This window comes from Balaenoptera physalus (genome assembly GCF_965194825.1).
Source record: "Balaenoptera physalus genome assembly, chromosome: X".
NCBI lineage: Eukaryota > Metazoa > Chordata > Mammalia > Artiodactyla > Balaenopteridae > Balaenoptera > Balaenoptera physalus.
In genome coordinates, this window is record NC_138903.1 from 118,856,189 (window position 1) to 118,878,591 (window position 22,403).

Sequence of the window (22,403 nt, forward strand, 5' to 3'; positions counted from 1 at the left end):
CAATTATACTCCAATAAAGATGTAAAAAAAAAAAAAAACGAATCCGCCTGCCAATGCACGGGACATGGGTTCGAGCCCTGGTCCGGGAAGATCCCACATGCCACAGAGCAACTAAGCTCGTGCGCCACAACCACTGAGTCTGCACTCTAGAGTCCATGAGCCACAACTACTGAGCCCACGTGCTGCAGCTACTGAAGCCCACAGGCCTAGAGCCCGGGCTCCGCAACAAGAGAAGCCACCGCAATGAGAAGCCCGCACATCGCAACAAAGAGTAGCCCCTGCTCGCCTCAACTAGAGAAAGCCCACGTGTAGCAATGAAGACCCAACGCAGACAAAAAAAAAAACAACTCACAAACAAACAATGATGCCACAACTAAGACGTGGCACAGCCAAAATAAACAAACAAATAAATATTTTTAAAAAGTGATAGAACTGCAAAGGGAAATAGATAGATCCAGTATTGTGATCCATCCGTCTATCAGTAATCAAGAAATCCAGCAGGTCGAAAATTAGTAACGATGTAGTTGAACTGAACATTATCAATTCTGTGACATAAAACACAATATAACAAATTTATAAGAAGAGAAATCAACAAATGGTGCTGGGACAATTGGATATACACATGCAAAAGAATGAAGTTGGACCCCTACCGCATATCATATGTAAAAATTAACTCAAGAAGGATTAAAGAGCTAAACTTGAGTTAACAATATTAAATTCTTAGATAGGCATAAGTCTTCACAACCTAGATTAGGCAACAATTTTTTAGATATAACACCAAAAATATAAGCAAAATAGATAAAATAGATACATTGGATGTCATCAAAATTAAACTTAAAATTAAAACTTTTGTGCTTCAAAAGATACCAAGCAAACCCAGAAAATGAAGTTTTTTGCAAATCACACGTCTGATAAGAGTATATAAAGAAGAATATATAAAGAAATGTTGCCACTCAACAATGAAAAGATGAATAACCCACCTAAAAAAACGGACAAAGGGTTTGAGAGAAAAAATGTTCAACATCATTAGCCCTTAGAGAAACGGAGAGTGACTGCTACTGGGTAAGGGGTTTCTTTGTGGGGTGATGAAAATGTTCTGGACCTAAATAGTGGTGATGGTTGCACAACCTAATATATTAGCAACCACTGAGTTCTACACTTTAAAATGGTGGATTTATGGTATGTGAATCATATCTCAGTAATGAATCAAGTAACCCAATTTAACAATAGGCGAAGGATCTGAATAGACGTTTCCCCAAATGAAGGTACACCAATTGCCAATAAAGCCCATGAAAGATGCTCAACATCATTAGTCATTAGGGAAATGCAAATCAATATCAAAATGAGATATCGTCACTTCATACCCTCTAGAATGGCTATAATCAAAAAGACTGATGATAACAAATGTTGGTGAGGATGTGGAGAAAGTGAAACCGTCGTAAACTGCTAGTAGGAATATAAATTGGTGCAGCCACTTTGGAAAACAGTCTCACAGTTCCTCTAAAAGTGAAATACAGAGTTACCGTATGACCCAGCAATTTCACTCCTACGTACCTACCCAAGAGAAATGAAAACATAGGTCTACACAACGACTTGTACATGAATCTTCATAGTAGCACCATTCACAATCCATATGTCCACAAACTGGTGAATGGAAGAACAATATACGGTAACCATACAATGAAATATTTTTCACTGTATGTATGGCAATTTAAAGAAACAATGTACTGTTAAGTGCAACAACATGCATGAACCTTGAAAACATTATGCTGAGTGAAAGAAGCCCGACACAAAAGGCCATATGTTGTGTGAGTCCACTTAAATGAAATGTTCAGAATAAGCAAATCCATAGTGACATAAAGTATTTTAGTGGTTGCCTTGGGCTGGCAATGGGGAGTGACAGCTAATGAGTATAGGTTTGTTTGGAGAATGAAGACAACCTTCTAAAAATAATTTAACTGTACACTTTAAACGGGTGAATTGTATGGTATGTGAGTTATATCTCAATAAAGTTATTATATTAAAAAAGAAACGGTAAAATTTTATTTCTTAAGCTGGGTGGTGGGTACATGGTGCTCATTTTATGATAATTCTTTAAGTTTGCATTTAGATTATTCACTTTGTAGGTGAAATACATGTCTTAATAAAAACATTTTTTCAGAAGTCTGACAGACTTGGATTCTAATTCTGGCTCAATCACTTAACAGCTATGAGTACTTGGGCAGATTACTTAACCTTCTAATGTCTTATCTGTAAAGCAGAGATGGTAATAATAGTAACTCCCTCATAGGCTTTTACATCATGTGCCTGGCACATTGTCAGTGTTATTATTAGCTCTAAGCAGTTGAGCCACTTGCCTAAATAATCCAGAGTCATGGCTTCTCTTTCTTTAAACTCCAACTTCCATATTTGCTATTCCACAAGAGTTCACAACTTTCATCAGGGAAGTAAAATTCACCTTCAAGTAGGACCTACTGAATTCTACCTTCAAAATGCCCTTACATAACAGCTCTGTAAAGCCAATCAAGCTCCTAATGAACCAGGACAAAGTCAAAGTTTCCATCACTTCTGAGGGTTGTTGTCACCTACTGTTCCAGCCTGGGTCTGGGAGTACAAGTCAAATTAAGAGAAGAATAATCTTTTCAGTCTTGAGCAGCCTCCAGAATCATGTCGGTTCTGAATCTAGTCTCCGAGTTCAGTCATAAGAGCCTCTGTGTGTTGTTCTTCCTATCGTCCCACCTGGATTCCTAGCACGTGGCTTCAAAGTCCAAACTGTGTCTTCAAGCCTATCCTACAGAATTCTGGCCCAGATGAATGTATCAGTGAATGTGTCAAGGGTGAGTCGTCAGAGGGTAAGGAAGGGTAGGAGAGATGTGAGCTTATCTGGGTCCCTTGCAAGGACTCTTAAAGGAGATACGGTGCTGCTGTTCCCCATGAATCTGAAACAACTTATATTCATGTATAACTGTCATCAGAGACCTTTGCTTAGAGTACCTGACACCCAGTTCACAGCGTTAGTTTCCTTCCACCTTTCCCTGCTGATACCTGCCTTTTAGCCATATTACTACTTGAGACTTCCTCTACCAGACAAAGGGAGAGTGAAAAAGAGATGAACCTAGGCAGCTTAGCTCTGCAGCAACTTGGATAAAACATTCACTGGGATGCGGAAGGCTAAACCATTGGCTCTAAATAGAATTTTACTTCAAGAAAGCCTTCCCTGACCCTTCCTTCACTCCACACTTTGATACCATGTTCAAAGTCTCACAGCTTCCTTTTAATTACCCTTTTCTAATACAACATGTTTACAACATTTAATTTCATGTCTATTTCTCTCAAGAGTCTATGCTCCATGAGGGAAGGGACCTTCTCTTCCTTGTTCACTACTGTATCTCCATCAACTACTATAGGACCTTGCACATAGTAGGTGCTCAATAAATTATTTGTTGCATGAATGGACAATAAATCCATATAACAATGAATCAATTTCTGGTATGATGAATGGGGATAATCAAGAGTTCAGTGGGAGATCTTGGATTTCCAAATGAGGTAGTCCTGGGAAAGGATATCATTGCAAAACAGCTTTTTGGCGGAAACGTTAATGATTTACCTGTGCTGGGTGAGTACATTTACAGCTGAAGGATGATTTGCACAGTAAGCCAGGTACATAGATTTAAAATGAGGCATGAGGTTCAGTAGACAACCACCTACTTTGTGTTGGTTTTCTGGAAACCTGTAAGCAAAACAGGTGAAACACAGACTGTAAAATAGGAAATGGGATAAAGGAAGATGATTCCAATTAAACCTGGCAACATGCAAACCTTATGAATTCTTTTGCCAAAGTTAAAAAGAAACTTCTATATTATAACCACTTTATCTATGAAATGCAAGTTCTTGGCCACTGTTTTAAACTCTAGCCACCAAACATAGCTCCAATATATAGGGTCAGATACTTATTTGGAATTACTAGGGTTTTTTAAGTTGCTTATTCAAATTATAATATTCAAATTTAGCCGGGCACACTAAAAATACTCTTGATTAATTTGCATGAAGTTCAAGTACAGACAAAACAGGAGCAGTGGCTCCTCAGGTCTCTTTAGAGGGGGTTCTCACCAGCTTCGTCCCTGGACAACCCCCCGTGTCTCATTAAGCTCAAGAAACAGGCAATTGCCCCAAGTTCCCTATAGACGATGAAAGTCACCAATTCTCCGAGATCCACTACTTGGAAAACGAATCTTGCTCCAGAAACATATTGCCTGATGATCATCACAGGTCATTCTGCAGTACGAAGTTGAACACTTCAACGAGCTAGCTAGCCATCAATGATGCGTTGTGGTTCACATAAAGATATTACTTGGAAAAGTAATTCGCAATGTACAAAAGAAAAATATCTAATCGATGACAAAGGCATCATCCATGGTCAATTTAGACCTTATTTGTCAATATGATTTTTAAATAAAGTGAGAAATAACTGACCAGATGTAGAGTCCTGATAAGCAACTAGTGGGTTGACTCTGTGAATACCACCAGCTAGTAGATTTTCTCTGTACTGGGGCAATTTATCAAAGTTGTAATAAATGTATAAATGCATAATAAATATAAAGGGCCCCTATCTAAGACAACAGTTAAAAGAAAACAAAACACACCAAAAAACCCAATGTTGCTAGCTACCCTGATGGCGACGTGCGACACTTACTTTGAACATTCTTCCAAGGCTTGGCAGAGCGTCTGTTGAAACGTGCATACTTCCTCGAAGTTTCCCAATAAAGATGTAAATTCCACAGTACTCAGGCTGAAAATATATATATATGTAGTTTCAGTGAAGAGAACTTGGGGATGACTCTAGTTATCTATCTCTAGTCTAGTTAGCTGATAATTTGCTAGTAACTGGCAAATGGGAGAAGGGAAGCAATCCCTATATTTTAACTTCTGTTTTTTAATTGATACCAACTCTGTGATCTCAAGCAACTTTCTAAAGCTTCTTTCCTTGATCTCCCTTTTCCATAACAAGAATAATGATCCTAAAGAAAATGAGTGTTTATAAGGGACATTTAGGTATTTTACAAAGCAAGGAGTAAATGAATAACAAGTGCTTGACATCTAAGCATCTACAGAGAACAGATTGGTGGTGGCCAAAGGGGGGGGGTGGAATGGGGGTCAAAAGGTTCAAGCTTCTAGTTATAAAATAAGTAAGTCATAGGGACGTAATGTACAGCATGGTGACCATAGCTAATAATACTGTACTGCATAGTGGAAAGAGTTGCTGAGAGAGTAGATCTTAAAAGGTCTCATCACAAGAAAAAAAATTTTGTAACTGTGTGTGATGATGAACGTTAACTAGATGTATTGTGGTGATCATTTCACAATATATACAAATATTGAATCATTACACCGTACACCTGAAACTAATATAATGTTATATGTCAATTATATCTCAATAAAAAAATATCTAAGTATCTAAATGGGTAGAATACATCATAGCTGGGAATAAGTGTAAAAACTTTTGAATACTCTCCTCTAGAGGAGCTGGGAAAGTAATTGAAAGACATTACATATGCCATTCATAAATCAACTAAAGGAAATCTTGAGCGGAAATAGGAGGGAAGAAAATAGTACTGATGTGTTTGTTTGCTTTAGGAACAGAATGGAGTCAAACACAAACTGAACCATTTTAATCCAGTGCCTCTGTACTGAGAATTTTCTCATCCTTTCTTCCCCTACCAAATAATAGGTGACAAAAACAAGAGCCAGCACGAATACAGCGCTTAACACTGAGGTAAGCATTTTACAAATAACAACTCATCTTAACCTTACAACAACTTTATGAGGTAGGTACTATTGCTGTCTCTGTTTTACACATAAGGAAATCCAGGCACAGAGAGGTTAAAGCAAATCAGCCAAAGTCCCAAAGCCAGTGAATGGTGAAGCCAGAATTTGAACCCAAACATTCTAGCTCCAGAGTCCATGCTCCTAACCACTTTTCGAGAGAAAACTTTTCTGAAGATTTAATTAAAAGGCCAATGTCTGCCACATGTTCTTTCTCCTTAATATAATAATACAAGGGGAGGGTTTCCAGGAGAGTAATTTTTGCTGACAAAGAAAAGGAAGACCCAAACAGACGTTACCAGTAACCCCTAGGGTATAAAAAGCACCCAGTTCCTCTGCTGTGATGCCCTCCTGAACCACAAGCTGGAAAACCCCTCTCATGGGTGTCAAAAGCGAAACCCTTTAGCCAGCTTCCCTGGCTGCCGTCCCCCATAGCAGCAAGAACCTGATTGGGGGCTTAACTGGACCTTTCAGGATCAAACAATAAACAGTCCCCTTTGCTCAAATCACTTTGGGGTCTACGAGGCAGAACCAATGGAAAGTGACCAGAACTGCATTTTGAATTTCCTTGGGAACAGCGCATTCTGACTCGGGTCTCTCACCTCCTCTGCCGTGGCTCTTTTCTTTTCCTTTGACTATTTCTTGATTGCTAATCAGTCACTCCTCCATTTGAAATCTTACCATCTCTGCTGCCAGGGTTACCACTTCAGTTTCCCTCTCCTCCTCTGCCTGTCACCTCTAGAACACGGAACCACATTTTACTCGGTGGCAGGAGACGCAGTGGGTTGAGTCTGGCCACTGACTGACCGTGTGATGGGCAGGACCGTGAGCCTCTCTGGACTTTGTGGTTTTTTTATTTATTCAATGAGGATAGTCATTTCCTCCAGGGCACTAGACCCAGTGATTCACTGAGGTTCCATTCAGCTCTAAGGGCTATGATTCACAGAGCACTTCATGTTTTACATAATAATAACAAAAGCCACTTTGTTGTTGATCATTTAAACTCTTACAAAACACAGGAATACAAAATCCTTTCATACCGAAGTAAGATTCCCATAGTGCCATGAAAATAACCGAGTAGGAAATTTAACAGGACATCATGCCTAAGCAAGCGTGATTTAGAAAAAGGGAGAAAATAGTGAAATACATTAAACTTATTTAAGCCTGAAGCCAACAGTTTAGGCAATTGTTTGGCAAAAATAAACTCTTAAACTGAGGTACAAGAAGAGGTTTCTGTCCTCCATTCTATGTATCGACTGCTAAATTTACCATTTGACTTACAGATCATAATCTCCAGTAAAGTTTAATCCATTAAAATAAAAAACACACATAAATGCAGTTAGCTATTATTTGTTACATATGCCAGGCCTACAAGCACTAAAAAATGAACAGCCAATATTTTTCTTTTGTGAAAAGTAAGTTTTCAGTTCAGGCCTTCAGATTTCTAAGACCAGGATAAGGTTTGAATATTTTTAACACCTCTTTCTCATTCACTTTTGCCTGGGTGAAATACTGGCTTGAATTGCTCTTAGGAACATTCACAAAATGCCACGCTTTTTCCACTCTGGGAGCATGGGAAAGAGTTTCTGCCCTGGCAAGCCAAGGTCAGAGCGAGCACAAGAATTTCCCGTGTCTGTGCTTTCTGCATAAAAACACCAGCAAGTCCTTTTTCTGGAAGGTAAAACTAGATGTATCACTTCTAAAACGTACAAGATAAAAATGGTGACAGACAGAAAGGCAGATCGGCTCATTCCCTCCACAGCCAGAAGAGAAAGAAAGCCAAGCTCTCCAAAAGCTATATCTTGCATAATTCCTGTTGCCTTGACCATGTTCTTGGCAACCTGTGATCTGTGGAAATTCTTCTAAAGGGCAAAATCAATTATTCAGTGACATAAGAGTAATGACTCCATCTACTGACATTATCTTGCTTTGCTTAGCGAGGGGTTTAAAATATAAATCTTACTTGTTATTGGACTGCAGGGGTCTTAAGTAAGTAACAAGAAGAGACTGAAGTTCTTTAGCATAATCTTTTTCAGTGTCCAAGATATTCTGTAACACCTATGGAGAAACAAAGGTCAAGGTATTGTAACTGTCAGGAAAGTCCAAGGTAAAATAGAGTTTTAGATCTTTTAACCAAATTATCAAAAAAAAAAGTCCTATTTACTCAGCTAGCACTGTAAGTAAGGAGCACAAAATCTGAATGCACTTTGTTTCATTCTTGTAAACTACTCTAATAATTGCATGACAACTGGTTATACTGCATAACTCATACGAACACATTTTTTCAGAATTACCCATAACTGGAGGGGCCTTGCCGTTTACACAGTACTGCTCAGAATGCTTTCACGTGCTTTAAATCATTTTATCCTCAGCAAAGGTCTCAGCTAACAAAGGATCATCATTCCCATTTTATGGATGAGGAAATTGAGGCCAGCTACCTCAAGACATAGAGATTCAGTGTCAGGATAATTTCATGATAACTGATGTCAAACATCAAAAAAGATTTTTTAAATTATGTTCTTGAGAAAATCTTTAGGTGACAAAATCAGAGGACACTGAATTTTTAAGCAGTTAAAACTGGTTTTTTAATAAAGGTAAAAAGTGCTAGTACGAACATTTCAAAGAGAAAAAGAAGCTGAAATGTGAGGGATTTAACAAAGAAAATGATGCTTACCAGTATTATTAATGATAGCCAAATGAAAATCCTATCGGCAAAACAACCAATGTACAGGTCCACAACTTCTCTGCCGCCACCAGCCCTGGGGTCACACCTCATTTCCCAGCCTCTTCTGGAGGCAGCTATAACCTTCATTCTAAGCTCCTAGAGATCACCAAGTTAACATTTTGGTGTATTTTCTGTCATATCTCCTAATCCATTCAACACAAATTTACTGAGTGCCTCCTTGGTGCCAAAGGCCATGCCTGTCCTCAGGGAGTTTCTACTCTGTCTTCAGAGGGAGACATTAAACACGGGCTCACAAGACAATGTGAAGCATTCTTAGCCAGGAGAAGCCCCTTAGCCTACCAATATGCCAGACATATACTCACAAGACAGTGCATGATGATCTGCTATTGACAGGTGGAGTGGACAAAGCAATTGGAGGTCCAGGTAGCCGTGGGTTTTTTGGGAAACAATTGGACTGGAAGGTGGTCGTCCAGGCTCTGCTACCAACGGACAGGTTGCTTCAGTTTTAAGGCTCATCTCAGATTGTGACATTTCACCTACCTCAGGGACCATTGTGAAGAGGTAAGTGTGAGACACTGTACAGGTAGGTGCTGGGTGAATTGGGAAACAGTCCCTCCAATTTAAGGGGTTAAAAAAAGGTTTCTCAATGGCAGCACTATTGATATTTCACAGCAGATAGCTCTTTGTTGTGAGCAGATGCCCTGTGCACTGTAGGATGTTTAACAACATCCTTGGCGTCTACCCACCAGATGTCAGTTGCATGCCACCCCCTACCCCAGTATGAAAACCAAAAATGTGTCCAGACGTTGCCAGATGTCACCTGAAGGGCAATATCACTCCTAGTTGACAAGGACATAGGCCACAGGGTGGCTTCAAAAGCTAGGGCTTAAGTTGTAGCCCCTCCTCCCAGCCACTCATGTCTACTTTCAGTTTCTCTATTCCTCAGGGAGGAATGCCTACTCTCTAAAGGTGTAAGTGTAAATTTAAGGGCCTGGAGGTACCAGTGCTCTGTGAAATTAATCCAGGGATGGAACAGAAATGTTACCCCTATAGAAAGTCGAAGCACAACAAAGGAAATTAGAAACTAACTTCAGATGAATAAAAAAGAAAACACAACATCAAAACTTATGGGATGAAGTTAAAGCAGTTCTTAGAGACTGTAAATAGCTGTAAATGCCTACATCAGAAAGAAGAAAGAGGACTTCTGGTTTCCAGTCCAGCATTTAAGGCATTTGGAAGTCATCACTCCATCCTAAAAACAAGTAAAGAGATGAAGAACTAGAAAAAAACTTTGCTTATATCTGTCAGGGAATTGAGGTCACAGGCAAAAATGGTACACTTAAAATTGGAGAGACAGACAGGCAGATAGAGAATCATAACTTGCTGGACCAGAAAACCATGAGCAGAAGCCTCCATGGGAAGTGGTATCAGGGTAGGAAAACCTGAACCATAATTGATGAATTGCTGGGGGCTCAGTGCAGAAACACCTGAGAGTTAAAAACTCTAGGGGGTCCAGTCACAGAGGAGCACACCCACACTTCTGTGACTTTTACCTCCAGAAGCTGTACCAGGTTATCACAATGAAGATTGGAGGAAAATCTCCCTTGTGCTTCAGGAGAGGGAAGGGAAAAGTAGCCATTTTGAAATTTACCAGAGCATTCTGTTCTTCATAACAAGGTCTGCCCTCAAGAGAGAAAGTATTTTACCAAACCCTAACCTATTGGGGTTTTATCAGAGCCTAATATACCTAGGGGAAGAGAAATACCCTACTCCAGCTCCCTCTAGCCTTCCTGTCCTATCTAAGGGAGGGGAGAAAAAGACTGAGAAACACTGCTGAAGTTCACAATCTAGGGACATAAGCTCACCAAAAGACTGAGACCTAATCATAGGACTTGAGAACACTTCCCCTGACCCCATACCTTACCACCATATTACTAAAGGCCTATTTACTGCAGTTCCTCTTACCTAGTACATCACATCTGGCTTCCAACAAAAAATTACAAGGCATATGAAACGGTAAAAAAAACACAGTTTGAAGAGACAGAGCAAACATTAGAACCAGAATCAGATATGGTAGGAACATTGGAATTATCAGACCAGGATTTTAATATAACAATGATTAATATGCTATGGGCTCCAAAGGAAAAAGTATACAACATGCAAGAACAGATGGGTACTGCAAGCAGGAATAAATACTGAGAAGGAATAAAAATGAAATGCTAGAGATCAAAAACACTCTAATAGAAATGAAGAATGGCTTTGATGGGCTTGTTAGTAAACTGGACCACTGAGGATAGAAGCTCTGGGCTTGAGGATGTGCCAATAGAAACTTTCAAAACTGAAAAGCAAACAGAAAAAAAACCTGAAAAATGGAACAAAATATCTAAGAACTGTGGGACAACATCTAAAGGTGTAACCTATGTGTGATGAGAATACCAGAAGGAGAATAAAGAGAGGAAGGTACAGAAGAAATATTTGAAACAACAATGACTAAGAATTTCCCCAAATCAATGTCAGACACCAAGCCACAGATCCAGGAAGCTCAGAGAAAACCCAGCAGGATAAATGCCCCCCCTGCAAAATGCCCCCTAAGCACACTATATTCAAACTCCAGAAAAATCAAAGATAAAGAAAAAAATCTTGAAAAAAGCCAGAGGATAAAAATACTTTACCTATAAAGAAGCTAAGATAAGAATTATACCTGACTTGTCAGAAAGCATACAAGCAAGAGGAGAGTGGAGTAAAATATTTAAAGTGTTGGGGAAAAAAACCCCCACCAACCTGGAATTCTGTATCTTGTGAAATTTTCCTTCAACATTCAAGCAAAAATAGACTTTCTAGGACAAAAATTGAGGGAATATTCTTGCCAGCAGACCTGCTTTGCAAAAAGTGGGGTTTTTTTAAAGTTCAGAGAGGGACTTCCCTGGTGGTCCAGTGGCTAAGACTCTGTGCTCCCAATGCAGGGGGCCCAGGTTCAATCCCTGGTCAGGGAACTAGATCCCGCATGCATGCCGCAACTAAAAGTTCACATGCCACAATGAAGATACCACCTGCTGCAACTAAGACCCAGCGCAGCCAAATAAATAAATATTTAAAATTTTTAAAAATTAAAAAAATAAAGTTCAGGTGGGATAGGGAGGGTGGGAGGGAGACACAAGAGGGAGGGATATGGGGATATAAGTATACCTATAGCTGATTCACTTTGTTATACAGCAGAAACTAACACAACAATGTAAAGCAATTACACTCCAATAAAGATTTTTTAAAAAATAAAATAAAAACTAAAGATCAGAGAGAAAGAAAATGTTATAGGTTAGAAACAGATCTACATAAATAAAGAAAGCATGAAAGAAGGAATAAGTGAAGATAAAATAAAAACTTATTTTTCTGTAAATCAACTACACCTCAATAAAAAAACTTTTATTTTTCTTCTTAATTGATCTAACAGATAACAGTTTGTTCAAAATAATAATGGAAACAATGTATTATATATATATATATATATATATATATATATATATATATATATATATAAAATGCTTATGTGTGCTTATGTATAAGTGAAATGAATGACAGCAATGATACAAGGGATAGGAAGGAGGAATTAGGAACACTTTGTTATTATAAAGTATTTGTACTTGTACCTGTGAAGCAATACAGTGTTATTTGAAAGTGGACTTGGACTAGTTCTAAATGTATATTGCAAACTCTAGGGCAATCACTAAAAAAGTTAAAAAAAAATTCTAAAAAGACACAAGCTACCAAAACTGACTCACAAAGAAGTAGAAAATCTGAATATCTCTATAACAAGTAAAGAGATTGAATTAATATTCAAAACAACTTCCCATAAGTTAAAGCCCAGGATGAGATTGTTTTATTGATTAATTCTACCAAAAATTTAAAGAATTCATATCAATCCTTCACAAACACTTAAAATCCTGGAAAAGAAGAGTGTACAAAGTTAGAATGTATACTTCTCAATTTCAAAACTTACTAAAAAGCTTCAGTAACAAGACAGTTTAGTACTGGTATAAAATAGATATATAGACCAATGGAATAGAATTGAGAGTCCAGAAATGAACTCATGGTGAACTGATTTTTGACAAGAGTGCTGTGAACTTCCAATAAGGAAAGAATAGTCTTTTCAAAAAATGGTGCTGGCTAAATGGGAAAAGAATTTGATAAAGAATAGATACATGTATATGTATAACTGAATCACTTTGCTGTACACTTGAAACTAACACAACATTGTTAATCAACTATACTCCAATATAAAATAAAAAGTTAAAAACAAAGGTATATAAAAAGTGGTGCTGGGACTTCCCTGGTGGCACAGTGGTTGGGAATCCACCTGCCAATGCAGGGGACACGGGTTCGATCCCCGGTCCAGGAAGATCTCACATGCTGCGGAGCAACAAAGCCCATGCGCCACAACTACTGAGCCTGTGCTCTAGAGCCTGTGAGCCACAATTACTGAGCCCGTGTGCCACAACTACTGAAGCCTGCGCGCCTAGAGCCTGTGCTCTGCAACAAGGGAAGCCACCACAATGAGAAGCCCAGGCACCGCAATGAAGAGTAGCCTGCACTCTCTGCAACTAAAGAAGGCCTGTGCACAGCAACAAAGACCCAACGCAGCCAAAATAAAATAAATAAATAAATAAATAAAAACAACAAAAAAACAAAAACAAAAAACACATGTAGCCTTTGATTGTGCAATCCCTCTTTTTTAAAAAAAAAAGTGGTGCTGGGACCACTGAATAACTACATACAAAGAAAGAATTTGCACTCCTACTTCACACCATATACAAAAATTAACTCAACATGGATTCAAGAGTTAAAACTACAAAACTCTTAGAAGAAAACAGAGGAGGAAATCTTCCTGATCTTGAATTCGGCAGTGGATCCTTGGATGACACCAAAAGCACAAGCAACAAGAGAAAAAATAGATAAACTGAAATTCATGAAAATTGAAAACTTTTATGTATCAAAGGACATTATCAAGAAAGTAAAAAGACAACCCACAGAATGGGGAAAATATCTACAAATCATATATTTGAAAAGGTTCTACTATTCAGAATATATAAAGGACTCTTACAACTCAACAATAAAAATAATCAGTTAAAAGTTGGCAAAGGATTTAAATAGACATTTCTCCAAAGAAGATATACAAATGGCCAATAAGTGCATAAAAAGATACTCAACATAGTTAACCATTAGGGAAATGCTAATCAAAACCACAATACTACTTCACACTCATTAGGGTGGCTATAATAAAAAGAAAAAATAGAAAGAACAAGTGTTGGTGAGGGTGTGGAGAAACTGGAACCCTCATACATTGCTGGTGGGAAAGTCAAAAATTGTAACTGCTGTGGAAAAGTTTGGCAGTTCCTCAAAAAGTTAGACATAGAGTTATTACATGACCCAGTAATTCCACTCCTAGAGAAATGAAAACATATGTCTGTGAAAAAATTTGCACATCAATTTTCACAGCAGCATTATAAATAATAACCAAAAAGTGGAAATAATCCAAAGGTCCATAAACAAAACCTGGTATATATCCATAATATGGAAGATTTATTCCGTCATAAAAAGCAATGAAGGGACTTCCCTGGTGGTCCAGTGGTTAAGAATCCGCCTTCCAATGCAGGGGACACAGGTTCAATCCCTGGTCGGGAAACTAAGATCCCACATTCTGTGGGGCAGCTAAGCCTGTGCACTCTAGAGCCTGCGTGCCACAACTAAAGAGCCCGCGCACTGCAACTACGAGCCCACATACCACAACGAAGATCCCGCATGCCGCAACTAAAACCCGACGCAGCCAAATTAATTAATTAATTTAAAAAAATACTTTCCTTCTTTAAGAAAAAAAAAACAATGAAGTACTGATACATTCTACAACATGGATGAACCTTGAAAATACTATGCTAAGAAAGAAGTCAAACACAAAAGAACAAATATTGTATGATTCAATTTATATGAAACATCCAGAATACGGAAAACCCATAGAGACAGAAAGTCGATTAGTGGTTGTCAAGGGCTGGAGGGAGTGACTACAAACGGGTACAGGGTTTCTTATTGGGGTGATGAAAATGCTGAAAAGTAAGATGGTGGTGATCATCACACAACTCTGTTAATTTACTAAAAATCAGTGAATTGTACACTAAAGCGGTGATTTTTGTGGTATGTGAATTACGTGTCATTATAGTTGTTATTTTAAAGTCAAAGCACAAATTTCTCATCTGTTAATAGAAACTTTTCTGTTTTTTCTCTGACTCCAAGTCCTCATCCAGTAGTGTCCTTCCAAACTCAAATGTGTCCATCGTTAGTGGTCTCTGCCCAGCTGGGCTGCTGTTCAATGCAATGTGTTAAATAATCATTTATACTCATGCTCAGCACTAGGATTCATTTTTTTATTCTTAAAAATGGAGAGAGCTGCACTAGAATTCAACAGTACCACATTTTATTAAGAGGTAAAACTCATACGCAGACTACCGTTTTAGCAACGTTTGTCTATAGTATTTATATTGGAGGAAAAAGAGGATGGTGGCCTGGCTTCCCACTTACATTCAGGAGAGAATGAAGTCATCTCATCATCTCTTTTGTTCACATTTTTCTAAAGAGACCATGTCTGGTAATGAGCCATCTCACATCCTCAACCTTGCTTTCAAGCACTGTTGTCTGTAACTGTCACACTACCCAAAGTATAGTGTCCATTGAAAAAAAGAAAAACAAAGTAAAAAAGAAAACAAAACAAAACACAGTCATTGCCTGAGGGAATTTTTAAATTAGAAAATTCACGGATATTATTTACATTATAAAATGTGATTTTTAAGACAATTAAACATCACTGCTTTAATCCCATGGTTGCTATAATTCAACATTCCTTCCCTCATTGAAACAGTTTTATTATTTTAACTTCCTTTAAAATGCTATCACAGGTAGTTCCTTTAAGAGAAAGCACTAAGATGTTGCAAGAAAGGCGCCAACTGTCCTGCTCCAGTGGATTTATCTGCTAGGCGAAGCAGCACACTTTCTAAGGGTTCCATCTGTGCTGGAACCACTCACATGGGACAAACGGAGGTAGGAAGGCAGACACTCCCTGCTGCCTTTGAGTAAGTTCTGGAGAGCTGAATGGAAACATACACTAAACTCATATTGTTGCAAGTCTTGAGGGTGGCTGAATGCTGACTTTACAAGCTAAATTGACACAGGTGATTAATGAGTCCTTCATTAAATAATGCAAAATGTGTTTGAATGATGATGGACTAAATAGCATTGCCCTTGCTGTGGTTTGATTAGTAGAAATGCTCATCAGGGTGGATGCCTGGGATTCTCTCCCAAATTCACTTGGATTTTTATTGCTTTCCTCAATCTCAGAAGACCAACTGATGAACTGTGGAGACTGGTTCTTTATTTTTCAGGCCACAGGGCATCTACTGTAAAAGGAGAAAAAGGGAAGCAGACAGAGAAGGCTATGTGTTCCCAAACAGAAGGCCTCAGTGGTGAGTCAGAATGCAAACAGTTTGGCAGGCCAACCAACTTCAGAGCAGTACAATCTGATCGAGATGAAATCCACTCAAATACTAAAATGGACTGTGTCCAGACATTGCCTTTGCCTCTCTGACTCCATCTTCACAAGGACAACAGAGTATCCTTTTGCTCAATTAACCTCTGACTAAATTCAGAATAAAACAGATGGTGAGAAGCCATAGAAAAAAGAGGTGGAGGCCTTTTGTACGTCCATCCTGGGCTATTGATTTTCCAGTAAAATATATTTCCTCCATTTCCTGGAAAGGCTTTAGAGTGAGTTCATTTTTATAACTCTGTTTTCCATAAGGGAACAAGTCATATAAGTCTGAAGAAATTATTTTAGGAGGCTAAAATGCATAAACAAAAGCTGGAAACAGAGATACATCCCATGATAAAGGAAGATTATAATGGCCCCAGGAAACCTTAATCTAAGCAAAACCATCATATTATAGGAATTCTGAGATAAGTATGATGCCTGCAAAAACGGGTTCATGTTGGTAAACTCCTAGGAGATGGGAAAAGACAATACACTACCGTATTTATGTCATATTTGACGTATATGGCAGAAGAGCCCGCCAGTTTACATTCAAGTGCAGTGATCAATTTCACCCCTCCAGGTCCTTGGTTTTCACAAAACAAGCAGCACTCTTGCCCTGTTATGGACAGATTCTGCAAAACAGAGATGGATTCTGAAAACTCTTGTCACCTCCCTGACCTCAGATGGAAGATATGGATGAGTTAGGCAGGAAATGGGTAGGTAAAAAACAATAGGGGATATGGAGAAGGAATAACTGGATAGATGTGTAAGGTAGTTTAGGCTGATGGTTTTTAAAAAGGGAGGGTGCACAGAGGTTTTTTAGGGCGGTGAAATTACTCTGAACAACACTGTAACTGTGGATACGTGTCATTATACATTTGTCCAAACCCATAGAATGCCCAACACCAAGAGTGAATGGTAATGTAAACTCTGGACTTTGGTGCTAATGATGGGTCGATGTAGGTTCATCAGTTGTCACAAATGTCCCACGCTGGTGGGAGATGCTGATCCTGGGGGAGCCTGTGCCTGTGTGTGGGTAGGTGGTATACAGGACATCTCTAACCTTTGGATCAATTCTGCTGTGAGCCTAGAACTGCTCTAAAAAATAAAGTTTTTTTTAGAAGGGTAGATAAGCACTAGAAACGTAGAGAAAATTCAGGGTGGGAGCAAGTGGGTAAATAGATGAGTGAGAGAGAAAAGGGGGGTAAACAGAAGACGGGTGGCAGGAGCAAGAACTACAGGAGGCTTCCTGGGATTCTGATGTGATTGAACGGGTCTCAGATTGCTTCCCACCTTTCCGACTGCACGGAGGTTCTGGTAAGACATCTGCCACACGTTACAATAAAGGAGAAGAAAGTTAGAAAAAATGACTAATACTGGCCCTTACTGATTATATTTTCCTATTTGGATGTAGGGAAATGCCATCTCTCACTCTGCAGACAGATGCTCATCCCCAGAGTTTAGTACAGGCAGACCTCGTTTTATTGCGTTTTGCTTTACTGCGCTTCACGGATATTGTGGTTTTTCCACAAATGGAAGGTTTGTGGCAACCCTGCATCAAGCAAGTCTATTGGCGCCGTTTTTCCAACAGCATTTGCTCACTTCATGTCTCTGTGTCACTTTTGGTAATTCTCGCAATAGCCCAAACTTTTTCATTATTATTATATTTGTTATGTGACCAGTGATCTTTGATGTGACTATTGCAAAAAGATTACAACTCGCTGATGGCTCAGATGTTGGCGAGCATTTTTTAGCAATAAAATTTTTTTAAATAAGGTGTGCACATTGTTTTTTAAGACAATGCCATTGCACACTTAACAGACTACAGTAAAGTGTAAACATAACTTTTATATGCACTGGGAAAACAAACAACTCATGTAACTCGCTTTATTGTGATGGTCTGGAACTGAACTGGCAGTATCTTTGAGGTGTGCCTATATTAGGATTACTGTGAGTCTGGCCTATTTGTGGCAGCACGAGGGACCACATTCTTACATTGGGCTGCACCAGTTGCAATAAATAAGGAATTTCACCCTCCGAGAGAGGCATTTTGACGGGGAGAGAAGAGAGCGCAGTCCATTCTGTGACCTGCAGGCACGCACATTCTTGCCTGGATGAACGTGCTCACAGGGTTCCCCCTGCCTGAATTCCCTTCCAGCTCTTCTCTGCTTATCTAAGTCCTGACACGCCGTCAATCCTCTCTCCCATTCAACCTTTCCCTTTATTGGCTCTCAAATTTTAGTTTAGTGAGTATCAGCATCACCTGGGGGGGATGGAGAGAAGGGTGCTGAGGGGGTGTTAAAAATGCTGTTTCCTGGGACCTATGGCCAGAGATTCTGATGTAACAAGCCAGATGTGGAGAACAGATATCTGCAGTTTTAACAATCTCCCTGGGGGCTTTCAAATGCAAAAGATCCCCCAACCACATTTGGAGCAACTCATTTTAGGACAGTTTATAACTTGACGTCATTGTCTGCCATGTGGCTTATACTATCATGTCTGTCCCGTCTTCCCAGTGAGACCATGGGTGCCAAGACCTAAGCACTGCATGCAAATTAAGCCTGACAACTAAGCTACATAGATTCCTCTTTCTTTTCTTTTCTTTTTTTTAGTTTTATTGAGGTCTAATTGACAAATAAAAATTGTATATATTCAAGGTATACAACTTGATATTTTGATATATGTACACATTGTGAAATGATCACCACAATCAAGCTAATTAACACATCCATCACCTCTCATAGGTACCATTTTCTATTGTTGTGCTTATTATTTATTTTTTAATCCCTCCTGGCATGTAACATCAACTTACAATAGGCAAAGAGAGCCAATGAGCAGAAGATCATTAGAAAAATAATTCATAGAAAATGATATGCTTTTTCTCAGTAGTGAGAGAAGTTTAACAAATGGCAGTGAATTCTGAGGACAATGAAGGAACCAAGGTCAGGAGCAGCAAATGCCTCCTCTAGGCTGCCATGTCCCTAAAGTATGGGCTAAACTCTCATTCACAACAACCGGCCAGGAGAGGCCAAGCCTCGGTTAGAGGCATTAAACATGCCCCTCTGCAGAAGGTAGGAAGGAAGGAAACTACTTTTTGACATGTACTGTTTACATTATCATTCAGTGCTAAATATCTTGTATTTCGTTGATGACTTCCTTTTAATCCAAGGCTTTTTGAGCTTTAAAAAAAAATGCCTCATGGCAGATGCAGGTCTGAGTTGGGTACCCCATGCCACTTGTGATGACACCGGAGAACTTCTAAACATTTCAAAACTGATGTGCCACCAGAAGCATATCGAGGCCTAAATGGGGCTGAAATCAGCAGACAATCCCTTGGAAACCTGAAAAAGGGGAGAGAACGTCTGCAGACCTGCAAATTCCAAGAGGTCTCTATCCTGCCCAAGTTTACAGGATGTGACAGTTAATTTTATGTGTCAACTTGTCTGGGTCACGAGGTACCCAGATTAAATAATATTTCTGGGCATGTCTGTGAGGGTGTTTCCAGATGAGATGAGCCTTTGAATCAGAAGCCTGAGTAAAGCAGATTGTCCTCCCCCATATGTGTAGGCATCATCCAATCTGTTGAGGGCCCATATAGAACAAAAAGGTGGAGGAAGGGAGAATTTGCTCACTCTGCCTGACTTCTTGAGCTGGGACATCAGTCTTCTGCCCAAGGACTGGAATTTACACCATTAGCTCTCCTGGTTCTCAGGCCTTTGGACTCGTACTGAACTACACTGCCATCTGTCCTGGGTTTTCAGCTTACAGATGGCAGATCGTGGGACTTCTCAGCCTCCATAATCACGTGAGCCAATCACTTACAGTAAATCTCTTTATACGGATCCTATTGGTTCTGTCGCTCTGGAGAACCCTGACTAATACACATGACCAAAATAAAGGAAGCATTTGGACTAGCAAGGACTCGCTGAATGCAAGAGCATAAGAACAGGTCTGGTCAGCAACAATATTGTCAGGGTCTGAGAATAGAAAAATCTCCATGAAGGAGAAATAATGAAGAATACATAATTCCTGTTTAAAATACACACACACACACACACACGTCATAGGCTATATATATATGTATATATGTGCACACGTGTGCACACACGCGCACACACGCACACACACATACATATCTACTTCAAAGGAAGATTGTCATGAGATTCACCAAGATGTTAATAGTGATCATCTCTGAGTGGTGGGATTACAGGTGATATTTATTTTCTTCTTTATACTTTTCCTGAACTGTCTGACTTTTTAAAAAAATCATTGTTTACATAATGTTATGTAGTCAGAAAAGAAATACTTCCCGTTTAAAAAAAAAAATGAAGTAAAAATCAGTCACTAGTGCCCTTATAGTACTAGCAACAGAAAATGTCTACAATTAATCACTCTTAGAGAGGATAAGAGTTAATATAAGATCATATGGGAAATAAAATTTGTTACATTTTTACCAAAAAAAAAAGATCAGATGGGGACACCTTACATGTGGGTGAACTTGATTTTCCAGGTCTCCAAATACTGTGCGTGAGCTAGAATTATTTTGGTTTGTCTAAGGTATTCAACACAGATTGGGAGGGCAATCAGAACACTCAGAACATATTTTGAATTAGTTGCTGCTAAAAATTTGCCTAAATACTCAAAAATGTAAATTAGAAAAAAACACCAACAATCAACCCAAATCCCTTCACATGCATATCTAGTTACAACAACATGTCTAACTGGTCTCAATAATTCAGCAATATTTACACCACAGCTCTACAGTTCCTTCCCAGGCCATCATGGGCTCTCCAAGACCTTCTGTTTTATTAAGTTTGGTTTGAGACAAAATCTATCAAAATTTAAATACATATATATTTTTTTTGGCTCAACAATTTAACTTCTAGGAATCCACCTCACAGATCTTTATATACTTTGCCAAAGTTACACATATAGGATGTTCACTGCAGAATTGTTTATAATAGTGAGGAACTGGAAATAATGTACATGAACTCCAACAGGAGATGGGTGATAGAAACTACAGTACAGGGGCTTCCCTGGTGGCACAGTGGTTGAGAATCCGCCTGCCAATGCAGGGGACACAGGTTCGAGCCCTGGTCCAGGAAGATCCCACATGCCGCAGAGCAACTAAGCCCGTGCGCCACAACTACTGAGCCTGCACTCTAGAGCCCACAAGGCACAACTAATGAGCCCGCGTGCCACAACTACTGAAGCCCGCACGCCCTAGAGCCCATGCTCCACAACAAGAGAAGACACCGCAATGAGAAGCCCGTGCACTGCAACAAAGAGTAGCCCCCGCTCGCCGCAACTACAGAAAGCCCACGGGCAGCAAAAAGACTCAACGCAGCCAAAAATAAAATTAATTAAAAAAAAAAAAAGAAACTACAGTACATCCAGAGTTGGTATATAGTATATATGGGGTTTACATAACGCCCATAAGAATCACAGAGGTTAGTCTGCCTTGGATAATCCCAGCATTTTAAATTGGTAGACTCAGCAGAGGCAGAGAGAGACTGAAAGCAGAGCGATGGTGTGCTCCAGGTCCGCAGGGAGAAGCAGCTACGGTAACGCTTTCACCCACCATTTGACTGTACCCTTCCATTAAAACTTAAATCCTTGGGGGTCGCCTGGAAGCTAAAAGTGGTCAGGACCAGAGACAGGGGGGAATTATGTGAAGGTGGTCAAAAGGTACAAACTTGCAGTTATAAGATAAATAAGTACTAGGGATGTAATGTACAACATGATAAATATAATTGACACTGTTGTATGCTCTTTAAGACAGTTGTTGAGAGTAAATCCTGAGGAGTTCTCATCACAAGGAAAACATATTTTTTTTTATTTTTTAAATTTTGTAACTCTATGAGATGATGGATATTCAATGACTGGGGTCATCATTTCATGATGTATGTAAGTCACATCATTATGCTGTACACCTTAAACTTACACAGTGCTGCATGTCAATTATATGTCAATAAAACTGGAAGAGAAAAGGAAATAGAAGGTAAATAAATAATTGAAAATGATATAATGTTAAGTGACAACTCAGGACACAAATTGTATATATAGTATGATTGTAACTATGTAATGATATATAGCTATATAGGTGTAGGAAAAAAAGGCATCAAAATATTGCCAGTTTAAAAAGAAAAAGTGGTCAGGGATGAAGGGAGAAGGGAGCCTAGCTCTGTTGGGTAACGTTTTAACCTCGGAAATGTAAGAGGAAGAACAGTGTCAAAATTATCCCCTATGATTATTGTCCAGGTTACCTATGAAGCTCCTACTTGATTTTTCATACCAACTACTGTTTATATCATCATTACGGAGCAA

At 39.1% G+C, this 22,403-nt stretch overlaps 1 protein-coding gene across 8 annotated transcripts in view; it reads right to left on the reverse strand.

Moving 5' to 3' along the window:
- ARHGEF6 (Rac/Cdc42 guanine nucleotide exchange factor 6) overlaps window positions 1–22,403 on the reverse strand; it is a 107,286-nt gene that overhangs the window by 36,079 nt on the left and 48,804 nt on the right. For 7 of the 8 annotated variants that reach the window (XM_082445302.1, XM_082445300.1, XM_082445303.1 and 4 more), the window contains 3 exons: window positions 7,787–7,881; window positions 4,694–4,789; window positions 3,608–3,730 (listed from right to left, as the gene is read on the reverse strand). In XM_082445302.1, the coding sequence (XP_082301428.1) occupies window positions 3,608–3,730; window positions 4,694–4,789; window positions 7,787–7,881 (314 nt within the window). Of the gene's footprint in view, window positions 1–3,607; window positions 3,731–4,693; window positions 4,790–7,786; window positions 7,882–8,548; window positions 8,645–22,403 lie in introns of all 8 variants that reach the window. The other variant, XM_082445307.1, reaches the window with a different exon arrangement.